This window comes from Otolemur garnettii, unplaced genomic scaffold, assembly GCF_000181295.1.
Source record: "Otolemur garnettii isolate 467f Iridium unplaced genomic scaffold, OtoGar3 scaffold00091, whole genome shotgun sequence".
Classification (NCBI taxonomy): domain Eukaryota; kingdom Metazoa; phylum Chordata; class Mammalia; order Primates; family Galagidae; genus Otolemur; species Otolemur garnettii.
Window position 1 is genome coordinate 6747506 of NW_003852486.1, and position 15763 is coordinate 6763268.

General features: G+C 46.1%; 2 protein-coding genes across 3 annotated transcripts in view; both read right to left on the reverse strand.

Moving 5' to 3' along the window:
• ZIK1 (zinc finger protein interacting with K protein 1) overlaps positions 1-15763 on the reverse strand; it is a 23210-nt gene continuing 7447 nt past the window's right edge. Inside the window, exons 2-5 of one of the 2 annotated variants that reach the window (XM_012808561.2) lie at positions 6894-6907; positions 5565-5587; positions 2760-2886; positions 1-1485 (exon numbers count right to left, since the gene is read on the reverse strand). In XM_012808561.2, coding sequence (XP_012664015.1) covers positions 224-1485; positions 2760-2886; positions 5565-5579 — 1404 coding nt within the window. In that variant the 5' untranslated portion in view covers positions 5580-5587; positions 6894-6907 and the 3' untranslated portion in view covers positions 1-223. Of the gene's footprint in view, positions 1486-2759; positions 2887-5564; positions 5603-6893; positions 6908-15763 lie in introns of those variants that run through there. The other variant, XM_023516499.1, reaches the window with a different exon arrangement.
• LOC100944858 (zinc finger protein 416-like) overlaps positions 13399-15763 on the reverse strand; it is a 9893-nt gene continuing 7528 nt past the window's right edge. Inside the window, exon 4 of the mRNA XM_012808560.2 lies at positions 13399-15624. Coding sequence (XP_012664014.1) covers positions 14120-15624 — 1505 coding nt within the window. The 3' untranslated portion in view covers positions 13399-14119. The remainder of the gene's footprint in view (positions 15625-15763) is intronic.

Here is a 15763-nt window from a genome sequence, read left to right on the forward strand (position 1 = left end):
TACTGTATGCCTCACACATATCTCATCCCTTTGAAGGTCTGGAAGTATGAGGTTCAACTTCAGGCTGATGGCTCCCACACAAAGGCTCAGTAATGCTAGAATACCTAAAATGATAGCACATTCCCTGCAGGTCTAAGACCTTTCTCAAGTGTGGACTTTCAGGAGCTAAACGTTAGAACTTGAGTGAAAGGCTTTTCTACATTTACTGCACTTATGAGCCCTCTCACATGTTGTGACATTTTTGGTGGTGAATGAGGCTGGAGCATTGGCTAAATGAATTCCCACATTTGTCACACTCATAAGGCCTTTCTCCAGTGTGAACCACCTGGTGTTGAATGAGGCCAGACTTTTGGCTAAAGGACTTTCCACATTTGTCACACTCATAAGGCCTTGCTCCAGTATGAATTCTCCGGTGTTGAATAAGGATGGAACTCTGACTAAAAGATTTCCCACATTCACCACACTTATAAGGCCTTTCTCCAGTGTGAACTCTCTGGTGTTTAATGAGGGTAGCTTTTTGGCTAAAGGATTTCCCACAATGGCCACATTCATAAGGCTTTGCTCCAGTGTGAATTCTTCGGTGTTGATTAAGAATGGCACTTTGACTAAAGGAATTCCCACATTCACCACACTTATAAGGCCTTTCTCCAGTGTGAACTCTTTGGTGTTTAACAAGGGTAGCTTTTTGGCTAAAGGATTTACCACACTGACTACACTCGTAAGGCCTTGCTCCAGTGTGAATTTTCTGATGGTCAACAAGGCTGGAGTTTTGTCTAAAGAATTTCCCACATTCACTACACTCATAAGGCCTTTCTCCAGTGTGGATTCTCCGATGATCATTCAGGTGGGAGGTTTGGCTAAAGAACTTACCACATTCATTGCACTCCCAAGGCCTTTCTCCAGTATGGACTCTCTGGTGTTGAACAAGTGAGTACTTGCCACGGAAAGTTTTCCCACATTTGCTACACTCATAAAGCTTTTTCCCAGTGCAGGCTCTTGTGCGGTAAACAGGGCTATGTTTGTGCCTGGAAGCTTTCCCACATTTGTCTGATTTGTCATAATTTTTCTGCCTGTGATCATCTTTCCCACACTCAGCAACTTTCTTGGGCTCCTCACTTTTGGGAAAGGCCAGGGACCTTAGAAGCTCCAACATGGCTGGGAGGTCCTTCTGAATTTCCCAACTGGGGAAGGGCTTCCCTGATGCACAGAACAAGCAGGGCTTCTCATAAAAGGGTTTGTCCATATCCATCTTCAAGGGCTTTTTTGCACTGTGCTGCTTCTGGTGCTGACAGTTTGCACATGCTCCAACCATGTATGGTTTCTGTCCAGCTAAATCAGCCAAAAGCAAAATATCTTTCAGAATTGGTACACACATTTCACAGGGGTGAACATTCTGGGTGGACAGATCTGTATTAGACTGTGACACTCCTGCAGAAACAGTCTGTTCAGAAGATATCTTTTCATCCTCTGTTCCATGCCCACAACCTGAAAGCAGAGAAATGCTGATAAAATCCATGTTGACTAAGCTTAGTGGGAGGCCCAATTATGTACACACCAAAGGAATGATTCTATGGCTTTGTTCTGAGAACAAGGGAACTGGGGACAGGGTTACTTAGAAATACTAGGCCTCTAAAAATCAAAGAGGGGAGGCTCACTATATGGAGAGGATAGAGGATGGGAAGAGACAATATCTCTAAATCACTCTTCTAAAGTTATCCTTGAATAGCCTCCAAGTCCCTAAAACTTATCACATGGTCTTCAGTAGGACCCTGTCTTCTAGTGACACCTGCATGTTGTGCAGAAGTTTGGTTGTGCCCAAACCCAGGAAAATCCAGTTGAAACTGAGTAGCAAATGTTGAGGTTTATGTCATCACATGTGCATACTTCATGTGGCATTATGTATATATGAATGTTGGAAAACATTGCAGAGCCAGAAAGGTGGAGGTAGCCAGGTGCTAAACATCACATAAAATAAGAGAAAAGTTTCAAATATGGGGAAGAAAATGTAGAAATGAGGCCTGGCTGGTGGTACATGCATTCAAATAGTAGTGAACACAGGACAGGTTCCTTATGCGATTTGAAAATAGCCCAGATATCATGCTTTCCCCTAGTTACCACTTAAAAGGCCTCCTGTGAAGCCATATTGACCCTATGAAGAACCAAGTTTCCCACCACACCCTAAACTGTCTAAGTATGTGGGACCTGTGTGAAGCACGTCCTATAGTAAACAAAAAATGTGTGTGCTCAGCACTGACATGACACAGCAATCTGGAATATAATAGCCCATAGGAAAGAAAATTAAAAACCTAGAAGGAAGGGTGGGTAAAAACAGCCCATGGTTCCCCTAACTATAGACCATGATAATAACTGCAATTGTAACACTAGCACCCACAAGAAAACGTCAGCTTACAGAGGCAGGAGAACTTGGAACACATAATCTCATGAATCTGGGCACAGTCACCCAACCAGGGAGAGGGCAAATAAGAGGAGATCTATTCAGTTGATCACAAGACACCTGCCTCCCAGACAACCTACAGCAGCTGTTGTTAGGGTTGCTGATGGAGAAGGATGCTTGGGGCAGGACAGCTCAGGGCTGGTACCCACAGCACATATCCTGGGCAAGTGGGTAAGTTAGCAGAGTCCAAGGTCTGGCTGTGGAAAGGGTGAAGAAAACAGAATAGAGACCAGGATACTGGAGTTGGTGTCTTGAAGAAAACAGAATAGAGACCAGGATATTGGAGTTGGTGCAAAGGCCTTACCCAGTGAGGCTACAAGCGCAAAGTTCTCCAGCATCACTTCAAGGTACAGGAGCCTCTGATCCTCATCAAGAAGTTCCCACTCTTCCTGTGAGAAGTAAATGTTGACATCCTCAAAGGTCACACAGCCCTGTCATGATAGAGACAGGTCACTCCACAATCAGGTTCATCCATCCATCCATCCATCCACTGCTCCCTCTCCTCCCTACGTCTCTATCTCAGAGGAAATACAGACCTTGGTGCCACTGAGGTTCATCACTCTCTCATGGTCCTAAAGATCACTGTGTCCTCCCCTAGCTCTAACAGGTAGGCAGGGAAACAACCTCTAAACTTTGGGCCTGGCATGTAGGGTCTTATCTTTTTTTGTCAGTCTGTTCCACAAGAGTCCTTCAGATGGTGCCCCTCAGACACCACCAAATGTGCGTTCATCTTTCACCTCTAATCTCTTCAATGCTAGGAATCTGAGTCCTTCAATTCATTCTCCCTTTCCACATGCACATCACTGTTTGGACCGATCATCAAGTATCACTCTCACAGCCACCACCAACTAGCTGCTCCATACCATTGGCATCTTCTTGGTCTTCCTACATGTTAACTTAGGACAAGGCATGCAGAAAGTATTTGACAAGTTGAGACAGAGTTCAATGCTATCCAATCCTCTAATGGTTCCTTACTGTCAGAGACAGCCCTCATCCTATTCTGAAGGCCTCCTTGCCTGACTCTGTTCTTTGCCTCAACCTCAGCCACCAAGAACTGCTTGGGCCCATGGTCCTCTTCCACTTGTGCTGCACATGACATCCCCTCACCAGTCACAGCCATTCTCTTACCTCTTAACCCTCATTCAAAACCAGGGGCCTTGGCTCAGCGCCTGTGGCTCAAGTGGCTAAGGCACCAACCACATACACCTAAGGTGGTAGGTTCAAATCCAGCCCGGGCCCGCCAAACAACAATGATGGCTACAACCAAAAAATAGCTGGGCATTGTAGTGGGCGCCTGTGGTCCCAGCTACTTGGGAGGCTGAGGCAGGAGACTTGCTTGAGCCCAGGAGTTGGAGGTTGCTGTGAGCTGTGATGCCACAGCACTCCACCCAGGGGGACAGCTTGAGTCTCTGTCTCAAAAAAACCAGTGGCCTCAGCGGCTCCTTATCCCAGACTCAATGACTCATAAAGATGAAGGCCTGTGCTCCTAAACCTATCCACTTAACTTTACTGAAATCTCCCCCACCCCAGCCCCTGGACAGCAACATCCTGGAAGTATGGTGAATAAGTACTAGTCCTGGCATCTTAGCTTGAGTGGCTGATCAACAGCAAAAAATTATTTCTCACAGAACTAGAGGCTGAAAGTACAAGATCAGAGTGTCAGCATGCTCAGGTCCTAATAAGGCCTCCCTTCTATGTTGCAGACTGTTAACTTCTTGTACCCTTGTTTGGTGGAAAGAGTACTAGCTAGTCCTCTGACTTCTTTTAAGGTCACTTACTAATCTCATTCATGAAGGCTCCATCCTCATGACCTAATTATCTCCCAAAGGCTATACCTTCAAATACCATTAGACTGAAATTAGGATTTAAGCATTCAAATTTTTTAGGGACACAGTTCATCACATCTGGTCTCAGTGTCATCTTCTATCAATTATTCCTGTGTCTCTGTGTTTGTCTTATATTCCTTATGCACTGGAAGCCTTGATCTCCTGCTAGGTCATCCTCTTTCCTATACCATTCCCATGGCCACATCTCTCCCATCATTGTTTATGATGCTCCCCACCTCTACCTAGGTGTCTCATCATGAAACCCAGTGATAGCTCCCATCTTTCCTTTTCTGGGCTATTCATAACATTCATGACCAAGATTCCCACTCCTACTTATAACCCATAGTCATATCCTGTGTCAAACACTGGCCACCACTTTTTGGATTTCTCCATCTTAAACGGCTCCCCAGAATTCTCAATCTATGTGGCCACTTACCCACTTGATGTCTCCTTAATTGTTCTTTGGAACATCTCAGACTGTAAAAACAGTTAGAAACAAAACTTCTAATATACCCAATAAAAACTAACTCTACTTAACATCCTAGTAAACATCCTAGGATGAGGAGAGTTACATCCTAACTCTAACTTTACATCCTAGTTGATGGAGCTTCCATCCTTCCAGATGCTAAACCTAAAAAGCCTGGAGTAAAGCTTGACTGCTACCTTTCCCTCTCTTACTCTCAAAATCTGAAAATTCAAGCAGCTCTAATTTTAAAAAATGATCCAGAATTCAACCACTTCTTCCACCTCCACAGCCCCCACATTGGTTCAGCCACTATTAACATTCACCTAACCTACTCTAGTCCCCCTGATCTTCCTATCAATATTCTAACAACCCACAGAGTAATCTCTAAGCTATGGCTAACAGGGTGCTTGATGAGATCATTGTCAGATAATTTCCACCCTCTTCTCTAAACCTCCCACTGCTCCCATCACCTACAGAATAGACACTCAATTTCTCAGAGCCATCCCAAGCCCAAATCCTGCCCTGCTGCTCCCAGTTCCCACAGGAAAAAAAAGGAAATAGATTTCCCTGAACCAGCTCAGCCTCACTTCCAAGCATTTACACATTCTGGTAACTATGCCCCAGACAACCTTTCACACTTCATTCCATTCCATCATCTACCAGCAATAGGAATTACTATCCAGAATCAGGATCTCAGGCTTGGGGATTGTTAAATGTTCTTAGCTCCAAGGACTGGATGAGGGGCAAAAGATATCCAAGGAAAAAAACTATGACTTGAGGTCAGGGCCAATGAGAGCCTGGGAAATGCTCCACTCACCTTTGTTAGGTCCATATGTGCTTCTGTAGTTATGGGAACCTGTGGAAAGAGAAAGGTCATGAGAGGCAGGTGACCACGGTAGGACTCTGCAAATTAAGAAATTCCCAGCTCTGCACCTGTAGCTCAGTGGTTATGGCGCAGGCCACATACACCAAGGCTGGCGAGTTGGAACACGGCCCAGCCCACTAAACAACAATGACAACAACAAAAAAATAGCCAGGCTTTGTGGCAGGTGCCTGTAGTCTCAGCTACTCAGGAGGCTGAGGCAAAGGAATCGCCTAAGCCCAGAAATTGGAGGTTGCTGTGAGCTGTGTAACGCCACGCCACTCTACCATAGGCGATAAAGTGAAACTCTGTCTCTACAAAAAAAAAGAAAGAAAAAAGAAAAGAAATGCCTGTACTCCTGTACAGGCTAGAGTCAGGTGACTTGGGGACGCCTGTATTATTTCTGAGCTCCAGTGCTCCAGTCATTCATTAGTGCTCACTCTCAGCAGCTCTGAGACTTTGCACAAGGAATCAAGCTCCCTGTGCCTCAGTGTTATCCCGTTCTAGAATGTTCTAACTTCGACCAGTTTTTCGAAAGCCTAACTCTGTCTCTTCTGGGCACAATCTTTTATGTTTGCACAATCCTGGGCACGTTTTCAGCGTCCTGAAAACGAGGGTAAAACTCACTTTGGCATTCCAGGCGTGAATGGTCCTGACTCAATATCCACCATTTATGTTACATCAGACTTTCTGCCCATTACATCCTCCCACAGCTCATCACGCTGACGCTGTAATGAGGGTCTCTACATATACGCTGTAATGAGGGCCCATGCTGTACTGAACAGGAAGATCTGAACTGCAGAAATCCGAGAAGGTACCCCTCACTGGGGTTTAGAATGGGATGAGGCGAAGGCAGGTGAAACCCAGATGACGCAGCCCTTACCTTTGCCAAGTCCCTCAGCGCGGCCGCCATCAGTCTGCGGAAGACTCAGAGTCAGGAGCCGGCGGGCGACCCTGCAGGAATCCGGGCACAGTCGTCACCACCAATGCCGCTGCCTTTCAGATCAGCAGCTGTGCAGCAGGGAGGATGCTTCCCTCGCACGTTCCCGCTCTCTCACCTTCGGCCCTACAAAGTGCAGCCAAGCTCTGAAGGCGTGGGTGAAACAGACTAGGGCTAAAACGACCGCCACTTGAGAGATACCGGAAGTCCCGCCCCAACCTTTGCTTCAAACGCGAAAATGACCTGTTCCGGCCGTTCATTGGCTCAGCGTCTTTGCGGCTTGGGCAGAGCCTTCTGGGTAATGTAGTTCCCCCGTCCGCGGCGGAAAGAAAGGAAACTTCCACCTGGAGAAACAAAGCTAGAGCGGCCCTGCGAAGGGCGCGGGAAATCCGGGTGCCAATTTCCAGGGGTCGGGAAGGGGATAGGCTTCTTCCCAGGAGGGACAATTGTCCAGAGGTCTTGTCTGCGGCTGAGATCTACATGATGGGCCGAGGGATGATGCTCAGATGCTTCCAAAGGCTGCGGACCCACAAGGACGCGCAATCCCACAGAGTAGCTTGGTCTCGGCGTGCGTCCAACCTCTGCAGACTCGAAGGTGCCTGGTCTTCTCTAGCGCCCGCGGCTGAGGCGGCGGAGTACGAGACCTATCCAGCCAGGACTGACTGGGTCGCGCAAGGGGCCCCAACGCGCCCCGCCAAGTGTCCCGAGGCCGCCCCGAGTCTGGGAGCCGCTCCACGACCTCCACAACTCCCCAGGCGGAGAACCAGCTCCAGAAGGCGCCGGGTCGGGTCGCAGCCCATTGTGTTGTGCGCCTCCCGGGGTCCCTGGGACGGGCGGGGACTCGGCTAGCAGGCAGCGGGCGCGGGGGCTGGTCCGGGTGTAGGACAACTTCCTGGCTGGATCAGGATGAGGCCCTCGGCCCGGAGGCCTGGAGACACGAGCACCGAAGGCGACGGGGGCCGGCCAGCCCTGCAGAGAGGCCTGAAGGAGCCAGGCCGCCGGAGATCTCGGTGCAGTCCTCTCAGTGCTGAGACTGTCGGGATCCGGCTGCTGCGGAAAAGGGGCGGCCACGGGGATTCGACCCGAGGGGAGGGCCCTACGCGGCCGCCGCAGCGGTGCTGAAACGCTTCCAGCGTGTTCCTGGGCTTCACGCTCCACTGTCTCCCACTCCTGGACCACCGGCATCATCCGATCTGCAGATTCCGCCCACACTGGCCCGCTCCCCTGTACCACGCGGGTCAGCAGAGGAAAAGAGCTGACCACGTCCCGCAAGGAACCTAGTTGAACCCCTAATCTCACGAGTGATGCACGGAGGACCCGCCAGGCGCGTGTCCTGAACCTGAGTCCTTCAGAGCGAGGCCTGCTGCGGACCAGGAGGGCAGCTGTGGCTTCAAGCCCAACTTCCGCCAGAAGACTGTGTGTCTGGAAAACTAGCCCAAAGCCCTGGAGAACCCTTCTGGCGCTGAACACTAGCAGGAGATCTAGAGTTAGAAAGAGAGGAAAGAGAAAGTTGAAAAATATTTGAATAGAGTTCAGAGGGTAAGAAGCCCTTATAGGGGAGAGATTGGGGGTGGCAGCCTGGGTGCAGGCAGCTGGGGAGTCAACGCTGCCCACAACCCCTTCTGACCCCACAAACTGCTGCCATTGCCCATCTGGGAATAGAGCGTGTATAGTAGGTTGTGATTTTACTGCTAACATGGAGTCTTTCTGGGGTCTCCACGGAAAGCTCAAGCTGTCCAGGGAGGTGCCTGCTCTCTGTTTCCTCAGGATTCTAATATAACCCAGAATGGGTGAAACAGGTAACCCATGCAACCTCCAAACAGTTCTCAGCCCAGCAATTCTCTGTCTGACCTTGAGGAATCTCACTCTGCACAAACCCACCTCAGTTTTCCAACAAACACCCTGGTGACCATGCAGATTTTTGAGGCTCTCTCTCCATGCGTATCCAATTTCAGACACAGGATTCCAGCAGCTTACACAGACCTGAGACCTGAGGAAATGTAAATGCACAGAGTAGAGCATGAGATGTCAAACCGTTTAAATGTAGGAAGAAAAGTTTATTTGAAGTGGGAAGAGCCCATACTATAAGACTTTCTTGAGTTAGGAAAATTATTTTGTGAGTTGAGTAAGTGGGGACAAAAATCTTAAATGACAGGCTCAAGTCTCACTAACTCTGCTCCAAATAGGATATCTATTTCCTGTTGGAAATTTATTTTGCTATACAGAGTTTGCTCACTGCGAGAAAGTGGATTTTTCTGACTTCACTAGGGAATGGAAGAGAGACTATGAGGAAGGTATTTAACATGTAGACTGCAAGCTTGACTCAGAGGGACAGTGGAGCTAAACAGTTTGAGTCATCTGGGCAGTGCCAGTGGCTCAGTGAGGAGGTCTCAACCCCATATACCAAGGATGGTAGGTTCAAGCCTGGCCCTGATCAAATTGCAACAACAACAAAATTAACCAGGCACTGTGGCTGGCACCTGTAGTCCCAGCTACTTGGGAGGCTGAGGCATAAGAATTGCCTAAACCCAAGAGCTGGAGATTGCTGTGAGCTGTGATGCCATGGCACTCTACCCAGGGCGAAAAAATGAGATTCTGTCTCTTAAAAAAAAAAAAACAACCCCAGTTTGAGTCATCTTTGTATCAGTATATCTATAATGTTCATGTTAACATCTCCTATAGGACTTATGATTTCTACAAAGTAATTGCCATTGAGCAGCTCTGCACTGAGATCAGAACTTAAAACTGAATATTCTGACTCAACCAAGTGCAATATTGGTGAACAATACTAAATTAGGTGACCAGATTTTTAACATTATATTATAAGGTGACCAGATTTTAACATTGGTAAAGTGGGATACCATTGATGGGGGGAGGGGGGTCCTTAATTAAAAATTTGGTCTATATGGAGCAACAAAAATTTTCATTGAATGCAAAAATAGTATTGTAATTTTTTTTAAATTTCAACATAAGTACAATTTACAAATATACATTTAAAGAAATTATGTATAGTATTTTATTCTTTGGCATATTTCTCATTTGAGTGAATTGTTTTTAGTAGATTGCTGTCGTTGTTTAAAAGGTCATGAAATTTTTCACAAGAATTTGTTAAATTATATTTCACACATAAAATGGCTTTCAAAGTCTCAACACTTAATTGTGATTTTTCTGATGTCCACACTTTATTTACCGTAGGAAAAAACACGTTCAGTCATAGCATTAGTTCCTGGTAAGGACAGCGCTTATCCCACAATTTTTAGTGCATTATTGTATGGAACATGGTTTGTTTCAAAATGATGAAATATTTCTAAACATTTGTTCTCTGTTGTGATTTTTGCTGATGCCGAAGATTTAACCTTTTCCTTATCAATATATATTTTTAATAATGATACCTCGTAAATTGTAAGTGGCACTTTCAAGGCCGGCGCTAGACTTTTTGCCATCACTATAAAATATAAATAATATGAATACTGTCTACTAAATTCATGAAATAAATAATTACTTACCTAAATTATCTGAATAGCTGATTTGTTGACATCACTTGTTTAACTAGCACTAGCACCCAGTACAATGTGTATAGTCTGAGAGACAGTTACAAAATGTTTTCATTGTTGCCAATGCCAAAAAATGCCATTGTTCATTAAGTCCAAACAATTGTGGTCGAATTCTAACAACTGATCAACAATGCGAAGTTTGATAAGCAGTTCTCAATAATCAGTTCTCAACAATTATTTGTTGTTATTAAAGTTTAACATTATAAAATTAACAAAAATAATATAAAACTCAAATCCTGGTGAACTAGCCACATGGTAGCCGAAAACCCTCTATTCCCTTCCCATTCTCCCGCTGTTCCCTAGCTTGCCATGCATTCTTTCCAAAAATCAGGACTTTTTAAAAATGCCACAGGACACAGGACAAATTGTTAAAAAGCGGGACGTCTGGTCACCTTATCCCACCACAATGCCTAGCTATTATTTTTTAGAGGTGAGGTCTCGCTCTGGCTCAGGCTGGTCTTGAACCTGTAAGCTCAGGCAATCCACCCACCTTGGCCTCCCAGAGTTCTAGGATTATAGGCATGAGTAACCTTGCCTGGTCCCACCCGGCTATTTTTAGAGAGGAGGTCTTTCTATAGCTCAGGATTGTCTGGAACCTGTGAACTCAAGCAATCCCCCTGCCTCAGCCTCCCAGAGTGCTAGGATTATAGGTGTAAGCCACCAGTTTGGCCTAGATGGGTTTTTTTCTTTTCTTCAAGACAAGAGTCTCATTATGCTGCCCTTGGTAGAGTGCTGTGATGTCACAGCTCACAACAACCTCAAAGTCTTCCACCTCTGAGGGGGAAGGAGGAGGAGGGAGTCGAGCTGGGAACTTGTCCCATTCCTAGGGTCGACTCTGGGGGGAGGGAGGAGGGGGGAGGCAGACTGAGAACCTGCCCATTTCAATGCGCCTTGCCACTAAGTTCATCTTTTAAAAATTTCCAAATTTTGTAGACTATGATAACTGTTCCTTAATAAAATTCACTGAAGGTACCAGCAAGTCTTCGGCCACATTGTTTCTATAGAAAGACAAGAAATACAAATAAAGCCTCACTGTTTTAGTTGTTCTAAAGAACATCAAATTGAAGATTGCCCAATGCCCTGGAATGCTACTCAAATAAGAGGAGGGGTAGGATCACCCATGTGGCTTACCCAGCAAGACTAGGTTCTCTAGTCTCATACAGAATCCTCTGGGCCAAGTCCAAATGAACACATGTCTACCAGGTGAAGGTTATGGTCAGAGGCAGCAATTTGCCCTCGGGCTATTGGATATTAGAACTTATTTTGGGGGCCAGTGCTGTGGCTTACACCTCCCTGGCACTCTGGGAGGCAGAGGTACGTGGATTTCTTGAGCTCGGGAGTTCAAGACTAACCTGAGCAAGAGTGAGATCCTGTCTCTAAAAAATAACCAGAAGTTGTGGTGGGTGCCTGTTGTCCCAGCTACTAGGAAGGCTGAAGCAAGAGGATCGCTTGAACCCAGAAGTTTGAAGTTCTTTTGAGTTATGATGACACCACAATACTCTACTGAGGGCGACAAAGTGAGACTCTCTCTTAAAAACAACAACAACAACAAAAAAAAACCCTATTACCTATTGTTTGGTCACAAAGAAAGGCACAGAGAGACCCAGGACTTCTGAGTGTTAAACTCAACCGGGGGAAAACGGGAGAGAGGGACTCTGCCTCTGGACATAGTGTAACTGGCAAAGGGAAAATCCTTGCTGCCATTTCAGAGTCAAGAGTTCTGCTATCCTGGCTCCCTGTAATTCTCTCCCTGTGACATGTCCTCCTTCACAATAAACCATCCTGTGTGAGCCTGTAGGTTATGCCAAGGTGTGCACCCTGCTCCTTGCTCTGAACCATATCAACCCTTCATCCTGACTGGAGAACAATGGGACTTTCCCTCCAATCCAGGCTATATCTGCATTGTCATACTTAGTATATGGAGATTGTGTGATTGTGCTTGTCATGAAAATAAAAGATGCGGCCAGTAACTGTATGTGTGCATGTGCTTTTTTTTTTTTTTTTAAGACAGAGCCTCAATCTGTCACCCTGGGTAGAGTGCAGTGACATCACAGCTCACAGCAGCCTCCAACTCCTGGGCTTAAGGGATTCTCTTGCCTTGGCCTCCCAAGTAGCTGGGACTACAGGCGCCCACCACAATGCCTGGCTATTTTTTGGTTGTAGCTGGCATTGTTGTTTGGCAGGCCTGGGCTAGATTTGAACCTGCCAGCTCTGAAGTATGTGGCTGGCAACTTAGCCACTTGAGCTATAGGCGCAGAGCCATGCATGCATGTACTTTTATCAGAGGCTCATTTGTTTTGCTACTAGCTCCTCCACTCCCTATTAATCATGCCCAATATTTTTATACCAATTGTGGCTCATACCTGGTTCCCACTGGCTCATGAGTAATACCATCTATGAAGTTATGGACATCAGGGCACATGGCTCCTTTGCAGAACCTGGGGAAAAGCTTCTCCTCAACAGTGCTGAGCAATTATGTGACAGCTTGCAAGAAATTCATCCAATTCCCTGAGGTACTAGGGTTTGTGTTAACAACCATCCTACTCCTAAGGGGTAACCATGGGTTTTTATCAAAGATAAAAGTATCTTTTATGTGGCTCAGCTGGTAGGGCACTGGCCCCATATACTGATGGTGGGTTCAAACCCAACCCTGGCCAAACTGCAACAAAAAAATAGCTGGGCATTGTGGCGGGCGCCTGTAGTCCCAACTACTTGGGAGGCTGAGGCAAGAGAATTGCCTAAGCTCAGGAGTTGGAGGTTGCTGTGAGCTGTGATGCCACAGCACTCTACCAAGTGTGACAAAGTGAAACTCTGTCTCTAAAAAAATTAAAAGTATCAGGGCCACAAATTAGACCTCTATTGTTTCTTAGGTGTTGGGCACCAAGACAAATTCAACCAAAACTAGAACTACTGGCATCTTACTTTTCCTACAAAATCCCACAAAATTGGGGGCCCCACAAACTTTCCATTTCTTCATACAAACAAACCCCAACTTTAGGCCTGGTGTGGTGGCTCATGCCTAGAATCCTAACACTTTGGGAAGCCAAGGTGGGTTGACTGCTTGAGCTCACGAGTACGAGACTAGACTGAACAAAAGCAAGACCCCCATCTCTACTAAAAACAGAGAAACTGAGGCAAGAGGATAACTGGAACCTGATTTGGAGGCTGTGAGCTATGATGCTACAGCACTCTACCTAGGGCAACAGCTTGAGAATCTGTCTCAAAAACAAAAGAAAAAAAGCCCAACTTTGTTTTCCAGCCACTCCACACAGTAAATGAAACCCAAGAACACAGGTAGATTTAACAATAAGGCGTTTATTAGTGCACAGGCCAGAGCAATGTGAAGCAGCCGATTACCAGTAGTGACTTGGAGACTAGAAAAATTACCAAGTGTCATGTGAGGATTTCCATGAAAGAAAGCCTTCCACATAAACCTCTAAGACAGTGGTTCTCAACTTTCCTAATGCTGCAACCCTTACAGTTCCTATGGGTCTTGACCCACAGGTTGAGAACCACTGCTCTAAGAGAACCCAGATTGTATCTACCTGGCCCAAAATGGAACAGATACATGCTTTACATCAGTTAGAAAAAGGAATGAATTCTCTCTAAAGACGCAGACTGCTCACGATTTCCTCCAAGAAATGAGCACAGAAGCCTGCCATGCCTTAGTATTTCAAGGTGACCAATGCCCATTGTGAAGGGTGATTGAGGGGAGATGGCTACTATCAGAGAAACTGGCAGTGATTTGACTGAAGCAAGGGCCTCAAGCAGTTTAGAACATGCAGCTACTGTAAGCTTTATACACACCTGGACCTCATGGGGAATCTCATCCCTTTGTAGGTCTTAAAGTATAAAGTTCAACTTCAGGCAGATGGGTCCCTCACAGAGGCTCAGTAGTGCTAGAATACTTAAAGAGACAGCACGTTCCTGCAAGTCTAAGACCTTTCTCAAGTGTGGAGTTTCAGGAGTTAAACAATGTCAGACCCTGGGCTGAATGCTTTTTGGTGTTTGCAGCTTTAATGGGGCCTTTCCAAGGTGTGAGATTTTCGGTGGAGAATGAGGCCAGAGTGTTGTGTAAATGATTTTCCACATTTGCCACACTCATAAGGCCTTTCTCCAGTGTGAACCACCTGGTGTTGAATAAGGCCAGACTTCTGGATAAAGGATTTTCCACACTGGCCACAGTCATAAGGCCTTAATCCAGTGTGAATTTTCTGGTGTTCAACCAGGGTATAGTTTTGCCTAAAAAATTTCCCACACTCACTGCACTCAAAAGGCCTTTCTCCAGTGTGAGTTCTCTGGTGCCGAACGAGTTTAGATTTGAACATAAAAGCTTTCCCACATTCTTCACACACATAAGGCCTTTCTGCAGTGTGAACTTTGTAGTGTTTATTGAGGGTGGTTCTTTGGCTAAATGATTTTCCACACTGGTCACACTCAAAAGGCCTAGCTCCACTGTGAATTAACTGATGCTGAATGAGACCATACTTTAGGCTAAATGATTTCCCACATTGGCCACACTCATATGGCCTTGCTCCAGTGTGAATTATCCGGTGTTCCAGCAGGCTGTGGCTTTGTGTAAAGAATTTCCCACATTCACCACATTCATAAGGCTTTTCTCCTGTATGAGTTCTCTGGTGCCGAACAAGAGTGGATTTGGACCCAAAGGCTTTTCCACATTCATTGCACTCGTAAGGCCTTTCTCCAGTGTGAATTCTGCAGTGTTCAATAAGGTTAGAACTCTGGCTAAATGATTTCCCACATTTGCCACACTCATAAGGCCTTTCTCCAGTGTGAACTCTGTGATGTTTAATGAGGGTAGCTCTTTGACTAAATGATTTTCCACACTGACCACACACATAAGGCCTTTCTCCAGTGTGGATTCTCTGATGGTCATTTAGGTGAGACATTTGGCTAAAGCATTTCCCACATTCACTGCACTCATATGGCCTTTCTCCATTGTGGACTCTCTGGAGCGGAACAATTGAGTACTCACAGCAGTAAGCTTTCCCACATTTGCTAGATTCATAAAGCCTTTTTCCAGGACAGACTTTTCGGTGAACCAAAGTACCTTTGTGGTTAGAAAGTTTTCTGCATTCGTCCCACTTGTAATGACCTACTGCAGTGTGAAAAGCCTCCTCATACTCATTTGCCTTCTCAAAGTTGGGAATAGCCTGGGGCTGGAGAAGGTCCAGTGTGGCTGGGAAGTCCTTCCCCAACTCCCCAGTGATGAAGGGCTTCCCTGACACATGGGATAGACAGTGCTTGTCTGTATCCCTTTTCAATGGTTTCTCTGTACTGTACTGCTTCTGATTCTGGTGAAAGATCGCACATGCCCCAATCAAGTACGGTATCTGCTCAGGTGGATCAGCCAGATATAAAATATCTGTCAGGATTGGCACACACATCTCACAGGGGTGAGTATTCTCGGTAGATGGACCTGCCTTCAGACTTCCAACCCGTGACAGTCCTTCTATAGAAGGTGCAGATGTCTCTTCATTTTCTGTTCCATGCCAACAAACTAAAATCAGAGAAACAAAGGCAAGAACAAAGGTAATGAAATTCATGTTGAAGGAGGTGCCTGTGGCTCAAAGGAATAAGGCGCTGGCCCCATATGCCAGAGGTGGCAGGTTCAAACCCAGCCCCAGCAAAAAAAAAAA